This window comes from Euleptes europaea, chromosome 11 (genome assembly GCF_029931775.1).
Source record: "Euleptes europaea isolate rEulEur1 chromosome 11, rEulEur1.hap1, whole genome shotgun sequence".
Taxonomy (NCBI): Eukaryota; Metazoa; Chordata; class Lepidosauria; order Squamata; family Sphaerodactylidae; genus Euleptes; species Euleptes europaea.
Window position 1 is genome coordinate 10,414,627 of NC_079322.1, and position 9,003 is coordinate 10,423,629.

At 47.5% G+C, this 9,003-nt stretch overlaps 1 protein-coding gene across 1 annotated transcript in view; it reads left to right on the forward strand.

Moving 5' to 3' along the window:
• LOC130484851 (kinetochore protein Nuf2-like) overlaps positions 1 to 7,517 on the forward strand; it is a 33,158-nt gene extending 25,641 nt beyond the window's left edge. The window contains exons 10-13 of the mRNA XM_056857988.1: positions 961 to 1,101; positions 3,888 to 4,063; positions 5,673 to 5,808; positions 7,380 to 7,517. Coding sequence (XP_056713966.1) covers positions 961 to 1,101; positions 3,888 to 4,063; positions 5,673 to 5,808; positions 7,380 to 7,517 — 591 coding nt within the window. The remainder of the gene's footprint in view (positions 1 to 960; positions 1,102 to 3,887; positions 4,064 to 5,672; positions 5,809 to 7,379) is intronic.
• Positions 7,518 to 9,003: the final 1,486 nt, after the last annotated feature.

A 9,003-nucleotide genomic window follows, 5' to 3' on the forward strand; every position in this document is an offset into this window, starting at 1 on the left:
GTGTGGGAAGGGGCTGTGGCTCAGTGGTAGAGCATCTGCTTGGCATGCAGAAGGTCCCAGGTTCAATCCACGGCATCACCAGTTAAAGGGACTAGGCAAGTAGGTGATGTGAAAGACCTCTGCCTGAGACCCTGGAGAGCTGCTGCTGGTCTGAGTAGACAATACTGACTTTGATGGACCAAGGGTCTGACTCAGTATAAGGCAGCTTCACGTGTCATGTGAGTGAGACAGCATTGCACAAAAATGGGCTAGCTCACGGAGATTAACAAGTGTATCGCTCAACGCTGGGGACCTCTGCTGGAATTCATCCACTTTGGTAGAAATTGCAATAGCTTGTGGCGCACAGTGCCAAAGGATTGCTTGCGGTCATGTAAACACAAAATTATTTGCAAACACGAGAGTTGCTTGAAGCCTTTTTGAGTAAAATGCATACTGGTCATGATGCATACTTATTCTCTCCAGTATCAGAGGAGCATGCCTATTATATTAGGTGCTGTGGAACACAGGCAGGACCATGCTGCTGCAGTAGTCTTGTTTGTGGGCTTCCTAGAGGCACCTGGTTGGCCCCTGTGTGAACAGACTGCTGGACTTGATGGGCCTGGGTCTGATCCAGCAGGGCTTTTCTTATGAGTAAAATGAAGGGTACTACATGCTCGCTTATGCTAGTGCTGGTGCTATTATTTTTCATTTAATGCTCTGAATTTTGGGACTTTCTAACTTGCCGATGAGTTGCATTGCATGCTTCTGAGAAGAACACCAGATGAATTGTAGAGTAAACATCAAACCCCAACTGTTCAGGCAGCCATGTGCAGTCTTTGCTCTGGTCCTGATCAGAAAATGTTCATCATGCAACTTTTCTCTCACGTGATATTGAGGAACATGACAAATCTTGAGATTTAATTATCCGCTTTATGTAAAAATTGCCCATAATACTAAAAATTCCTTGTTTGTTTGTTCAAGCATGAAGTTATTCAGAAGTATGAAGTCTACAGAGATTTGGTGGAGATGCTGCCATCCTGTCAGGCGGAGATTCAGATGTATCAGGAGAAAATGCGAACCCAGGGAGCAAATGTGGATAAGCAGGCCGCTACACTGGCAGAGGTTTGTCTTTCGCATCTCCTAACTTGAGCTACAAAATAGCTGCTCTTCAAACCCTTGGGGCACGGTCTCCTGGTGTAAGCACCACACTATGTCAGTGGCCATCTTCTGGACATGAAGTTGGGGTTACTCAGGGTGTGGGGGGGGAGACAGCTGTGAATTTCCTGCATTGTGCAGGGGGTTGGCCTAGATGATCCTGGAGGTCCCTTCCAACTCTTTTATTTTACGCCTTGGGTGAGAACCAGGAAGCCAGAATTTAGCAATCAATGCTAGAAGAGTACTCTGCTGGGCCTTAGAGCAGTCCCACAATGTGCTCAGCAACTTATTTATTGATAGACTTATATCCCTCTTTTCTCCCAAAAGATGACCCGAAGCAGCTTATGATATTGTTCTCCCCTCTGTTCAATCCCTGCATCAACCACCCTGTGAGGTATCTTAGGTTGGGCGTGTGTGACTGGCCCAAGGTGACCTTGCAAGGTTGCATGGCACAGTGGGGATTCGAATCTGGATCTCCCAGATCCTAGTCTGACACTCTTAAGCACAAGACCATGGCAGAGGAAGTGCCCTTGGATTTTGATGTCCAGTTGCTGGGTTGGTATTTCTGTTGCAGGATATATATGCTTTGTGCACTCAAGAGCAAGTATGAGCAGAAATGTAAAGTGCAGTGCAAAGCTGTGAATTGCTTTGTATGCTTCTCTGGCACTGTAGTAAATACCAGTTCATGCTGGCTTATATTCATATATATATTCATATTCACATCACCTCTTACCAAAAGACATTCCAAGCAAATGTAAAACATACATGCAATTTTGGTAATACCTGTGTATTGAAATGGTTTCTCAAAAGCCAGCAGAATGCAGAATTCTGCTAATCTAAAACTGCCTGGCAATAAGAGATCACTATATCCAATAGTAAAAAGGCTGGCTCCTAAGGGACAATGAAAAAGGCAGGAGTCTTTACCTACTCAGGGGACACCCCAGATTTGCAAAACTACAACTTTAGTTAATTTATAAAACATTTAAAAGAAGAGAAAGAGTTGGTTTTTATGCCCCACTTTTTCTCTGCCTTTTAAGGAATCTCAAAGCGGCTTACAGTTGCCTTCCCTTCCCCACAGGAGACACCTTGTGAGATAGGTGGGGCTGAGAGAGTCCAGAGAGAACTGTGACTAGCCTAAGGCTTCATGTGGAGACTTCATGTGGAGGAGTGGGGAAACCAGCCCAGTTTTCCTGATTAGAGTCTGCTGCTCTTAACCACTATGCCAACCCGGCTCTCAATTTTAAAAAGTGGGCTCCATAAAGACTGCGAACAGATTGTAGACTAGGCGTGTTCATTTGGGTATTTCTGAAATGTTGCCTCAGCCTGGCTTTGTTATGGGTAGTTCTGATCCTAAACTACACAGGGAAATTTGGGGCACTGTTTCAGATCAGAAGTATCCAAATACACACCCCTAATGTTGACAGTAATGGTGTGTCAAAGGAAAAGGGGGGAGGGCTGGCCAGTTCAAGCACTGGAGAGCGTAGAATCCTGAAGGGGGAGGTTTTTGAGTGGCAAGAGGGCTCCCAAATTGCCTCCTGCCCCTGGTGATCCTTTGTGAGCTCCTATGACGAGCCTCCTTCTTTCTACTATCTTCCAGCTCCCAGTAACCAGTTTTTGGTGCTGAGGGAGGGATGGGGGGGGGATCGCCTTACTTTCTGTTAGCCAGAGGGTGTTATGTGGAGCTTATTTTTCTCCTTCTCCAGCCCCCAGCTTATTTTATCTCGGATAAGAAATACGACACCAGAGGCTTCTTAAAGTTAACGAAGATAACAGGGGAATTTATTAAAGAGTGTTCAAAAGATGGACTTTTAGGAAAATTGGTATTAGAGGGAAAACACCAAAACCAGATATATACATTTACAAGATTCACTTCAGAGATGGACAGATTGCTTAGATGGTTCAAAATCACATTTCTTGGTTATGGTTCACAGCTTACTTAGATTTTCCCATAGATGTTCCTTTGCCAGACTCTGCTGCTAAGCTACCAGGAACGGTAGAGTTTAAAAACCTCTCTTTCCCAGAGAACTTGGAAGTATGGATAATCCTCCTTGACTCTCTCTTGTTCTCACTACCGAACTATCCCACACCAGTGGCAGTAATCCCTTCACAGACCCCTGTAATTGGAATAGCTCCTCCTCTAGAGCCTATTCTCTCTCTGTGACCTGAGAAAGGGGCCTTCTTCTCCCAATCTCAATCCTGTCACGCCACAGGTTGTGTTTTTCCACAGCTTAGGCCAAACCGAACCCTCAGGTTCTCGGAGTCGTTCACAGCTTCTTCTCCCGCAGGTTACCAATCTTCCAATCCATCAGAACTGTCAGAGTGAGCCTTTTGGCTCCGCCCACTCCTTGTCTCTTAGCATCTGCTGAAGATTAACCCCGTGACCATTACAGCTCCCCTCCCCATTAATACAATAGAGAGCTAAAATTTCTAACCTGGCTTTCCACCAAATGGTGCCCAAGGCAACTGAGGAAAAGGATTAATTACCATACAGCTCAAAGTCTAACAGCTTCATGAAAGAAATCTGAGTCTGCTTGAACGTGCAGCATCTCTTCCTGTTTGCTAGGGTTTATTTGGTCTGAATTCTTCTTTGTTTTGCAAAGTAGGGCTCTGACTCTCGTAAAGGATGCTATTCGTTTTGGAGCTGGCCAGATAAGTGCATCTCTTCACCTCTGTGGTAGGTTGTTGTGCAGAGAAGACGTTTTTCCTCTCCATAATCCACTTCTGACATGTCTTACAAAATGTTCTCGTTCAAGATCCGAGCCCTGGAGCACCGGATTGAAAGCAGCACAAGTGGATTCAGGAGTTCCAAGACGGAAGAGATGTCCTTGAAGAGGCTGGTTACTACCAAACGGGAAAAGCTCACCACTACCGAAATCAAAATAAAGAAGATACGCGAGGATACGGAGCAGCGCAAGCAGGCGATAACAGAGTATGACTCAACTGGCATATGTCTTTATCTTACTTACTTCATAAAGCAATTTAAATGTAACTTCAAAAGTAGCCCTTGGAACAGTCTTCTGGTCCCTTCCAAGAAATGGGTGTAATACGCTATTTGGGTATAAAAGCTTACAATCACCTCCCCCTCCCCACAACAGACACCCTGTGAGGTAGGTGGGGCTGAGAGAACTCAGAGAGAACTGTGACTAGCCCAATGTCACCCAGCAGGTTGCATGTGGAGGAGTGGGGAAACCAACCCATCCATAGTGCTTAAAGCAGGGTTCCCCAACATGGTGCCTGTAGGCGCCATGGTGCCCACCTTTCCTGGTGCCTGCCAAGTGCTTTTACAAAATGGGCGAGGCTAGGTAGGACTTCTGCCCAGACTTCTGACTGGCTGTGCAGATTAAAAGGCATCCTGTTAAACAGAGGGTTATATGTAATGTTGCTCCCTCTTGTGGCAGCCATTTTGTGGCTGTGCCCACCGCCCTGTGTCAAAGTTCTAAAGGTGCCAGCAGGATCAAAAAAAGTGGTGGACCCCTGGCTTAAAGTATACAGTGGGGTTGGCAACAAAAGAAATGATCATGTGGAGGTGTATTTTGCAGCCTGCCCATTTTTATCAGAGAAATCTCAGGGTGGTTGACCAAAAATATAAACGTACATCAAAAATAAGACAAATGGAAGGTGCTTGGCTGTATCTCTGCAGCTGCAGGGTCCGTGTTGACGAGGAAGTTGTTCCTGTTGGCGTGATGGCTGGTTTAAAAATATATATCAATTTATTATTATGCCACTGGTGTGTGTGACACTTGACAGTAGCGCGGGCGAAAGACTGGGAGCTTCCAGCCTAAATTTAGATAATGACCGAGGCAAGGGGAGGGATGGGAAAGGTGGTGGCCAAAAGGGATGAGTGTGAGCAAGTGAAACGGTCCTTTTGGGTGGAAAAATAATCCCAGTTTTCTTTGCTTACAGAGTGTGTTGAATGAAGGTCAAAGACAGTGGATCTGTAATGCTGTATGTTGTGTTCTAGCTAAAGAGGTGGTGCTGAGATCCCCATGCTTTGAGGGAAGAGACAAATACCTGCCTTCTCCATTCTTTTGTGACTACCGTAACAGCAAAAGCTTGGAGTGTCATCTCCTCAGTCTCTCTCACCTCCAGCCAGCATGGTGTAGTGGTTAAGAGCGGTGGTTTGGAGCGATGGACTCTGATCTGGAGAACCGGGTTTGATTCCCCACTCCTCCACATGAGTGGCGGAGGCTAATCTAGTGAACTGGATTTGTTTCCCCACTCCTACACACGAAGCCAGCTGGGTGACGTTGGGCTCTGAACCTCGGTATACATAGCCAGTGGATTCTAATTTAATTTTATCTGGATACATGTTGGGGGTACTCCTAACATGTAAGGGGGATACCCCAAGTGTGAAAGGTTACCCAGAGGTAGGCCATTTGGGTAACAATCTGTTATCCATATGTAGAACAACTTGGTATCAGTTCTCGTTTCAAGAGTAAGACCCAGGCAAAGCCTAGAAAATATAATCTGGCATTTGCCAAGAGGATGAAATATTTGGGAGCAGCAGTGCTTATCATTACGGACTTCTCGTTCTCCAGGTATTGCAACAAGTTTCAGGAAAAAAGAGGGGCTGTTTGTGAGAAGCTGACCTCCGTTCACACTGAAATCAAGCAACTCAAAGCAGCGATTCAGCAGCTGAATGACAACATTGCAAGGGAGAAATCGAAAGCACAGGTGAGTGAGTGAACAGATCCAATGCGTTCTTGGAAACGCTCCCTGGGAATAGGACATGGTCCGACTTAAAAACACACAGAAAGGCCAAGGTAGCCGTGATGTGGCTTTTGCTCCGTGGAGTGCTAGGAAAGTAGAGCACCGACAGGGTTGTTCAGAGCTCTGGCAAGGGGCACTTTCAAAACCCCTTTTAGGTCTGATCTGGCATAGCCATGAAGAGAAAACCATGGGACACTTGATGTTTGTTCTTTTGCTAGTGGAAACCCACCCCAGACTCTCACGGCCATGAACATGTTTCTCACCCTAACGAATGCATGAATGAGACTGATACAATTGTCAGTATGCCATTAAGGCTTTCCTGCATGGCAAGAAACACAAATTGGGCCATGATCTGGAGATTAGGAAGTGATGTCGGAGCAGGAGGATTACGTTTCGTGGTCCTGGCACAACGGCGCCCTTGGACCCGGCAGTAATTAGATCTGACCCGCAACCTTTGGAAGGGGTGAGGCCGTGCAGGGCTTGTGAATGTGAAGTCCCTTTCAAGGAGCCCTCCAGCCCCACAACCCTTTCCTTCCCTTCTGTCCGCATGCAATCAAGAGCCTTGGCTGACTGACACCACTTTGGTTCAAGGGCTTGATGGGAAAGGGCCCAGAAGGCACACACCCCAGTACATCTCTCTTCAGTCAGGGCCCACCCTGCAGTAAGGCAGAGTATGAGGCCTGAAGGACTCAGGCAGAATGAATGGAGAAGACTGTTAACTAGACACTGTAACCATTAAGTAAGAAAATGGAGAAGAATTAATGTAAGTTAAGCATGCTTTAAACATACAAGGCAAAACTCCCATGGGAAGAAGCCAGGTGGAAAACCTTCAAGCTTAACATGACTGTTTTACTGGACTTCTGATGGAATGCCTGGTCCCCTTTAGGTCAGTCTTGCCCTCCTTGGGTGTGGGAACCACCTCCCTCCCTGTGCTGTCTTAAATGCTCTCTCAGAGCTCTGCCGTCTCATCAGCGATTGGCTAACCTTTCTCCTCCCATTTCATCAGGCCTAACCCTGGGCTAGTAGGGTGTCTGGGAAATGTAGGCCCAGCAATAAAGTTTACAGAAAGGCCCTAGCCCTTGGGAGAGGAGCTGCTCCAAGGCCTGCAGGCCACTCCACTCTTCAGCCTTGGGCCAAGGAATGGGCAGGCTGCCAGTGGCACAGGGACTTCCATTCATGACACAAGCAGTAACTCTTGTCACTGCAGAGTTCTGCCTTGCGGGGTGTATAAGGGCCCTTGCATGAATTTGGAGGGGTGTAGTAGGGATGAGAATGGCAAGGCTCCATTACGTAAGATTCTATTAAAGCTGTGGCCCAAGCAGTTGCAGAACATGCTCAACTCTTAGCCATTCTCTGCTCATTTAGATGAAAGGTCTGGTGAGTTTACCATATGCAAAAAGCTGTTATCGCATCTTTGGGTTTTGGAAAAAGAAACGTGAATGGGTTGAAGAATATGGAGACTTGTTGGGATGCCCAACTTATGCCTTACTCTGAATAAGTTCCTGACTTTTTCCTCCCCTCTCTCTTCACCTAAGGAGATCTATCTTAACATGAGGGTTGGCTTGGAGAAGTACCATGAAAACCTCGCGAAAATAGTGGACAGCTACATATCTGCAAGAGAAGGCAAAATTCTGGAACTGGAGACTCTTTTGAGTACATCATTCCGCTCTTGATTTCATACTCTTCTTATCACATGTAATTTTCCCACTGCGGCTTTCCTGTGGCAGCCATGGCGGGAGGGGGTCTAGCTCTGATCATTCCTGTTGAGTGGAGAATGCGCGTCCCTGCTTCATTTTATTTTTTTCAGCCAGTTCATCTTTGTTAAAATTGGATTAAAAAATCTAGAATTTGTGTGGAATCCTTAGGGGGGGGAAAGCGCAGTGGGAGACGACGTCCCAGTTGAATTTCTCTAAGAAATGGCTGCCCTAAGGCAAGCGGCCATTGTGGAAGCTGCTGTCTGCTCCCACGGGTCTGCTAGGAGGCTTTGTTGCATCTTAAAGAGGACTGTGCTTGTCTCTGGTGGTGTCTCTGCCTAATATGCTTCTGATGCAGTCTTGCTGTGTATTTGTGTTTGAGTGCCAGGTGGCACCTGAGCAGAAGTTTGTTGCGTTACATTAACATGGTAAACCTTGCTTGTCTTATTAACTGTACTTTTAATAGGTTTTTTGTATTTTGAATAAAAATAAACTGATCATTTGCATTGGCATCGGTCGAACTGGGGGCATTTGAGCTCGCTGTAAACGTTCGTTTTCTCGCATTAGGAGCTCCATTTGGTCCTGCAGATGGGCCAGACGATCCGTCAGGTTCAGGTTCTGGCCCCGTAAGAGACGCATTTCGTCCCCAGTTCCCCCAGTATTTCAGGCCTGGCTGATTCGGAGGCCAGTAGCCCAGTGAGACTTCTCATAGTATAAGTCCTCCTCATCCAAGTAATCCGGTTCGACCCGGCGACCAGCGAGCCGATGTGCGCGTTGCACGTCTCGAGGCGGGCCATAGGTCGGGGAAAACGGGAATAATCCGAACCCTGTGCTTTCTTTGAGACACACATCCGCTGCCGTTGTCGCGCTGCTTTGAGCGTTGGCCGTTTGAGCCAAACGTAGCTCCTCAGCCTTGTTCAGATCGGCCAGTGTCTGAGCTGCAGCCGCAACTGCGGCCCGCAACTGTTCCTTGGCTCGCTTCCGATCGGTGAGCGTTTGGTCGGTCTTGAGCTTAACGGCGATCGCCGTTGTGACGATCGGGAGGGCCTCTTGCTCCAGAAGCAGAAGGAGCTCAGAGGAATTTTGGTCCAACAACAGTTGAACCCAGACTGCCAGAGCAGCTGCATCCGGTCCAAACTCTGGAGTTAGTCGTTTCGCGATCTCGGCCACCGTGGCAGAGGTCAGTCCCACAAATTGAAAAGCCGTCCGGGCCGCCACATCCTGTGCCTCCTTCAGGCACACATTGGGATCGGGAACGGTTGACATCGGGACCCCCTCCTCCCGCAGGGAGAGCCGCACACAGGGCGGATCGGGGCCGCCGCCGACTCCTGTTGCATCTCGTGTAAGGTTAATCCCACTAACAAACGGGTCAATGTCGCTAATCCTCCTGCGCCAGCTGAACTTCCTCCAACAAACTATCCAGTGTCCGGAGGTCGTGCTGGGCACTTTGATCTGCGTTGTGGGT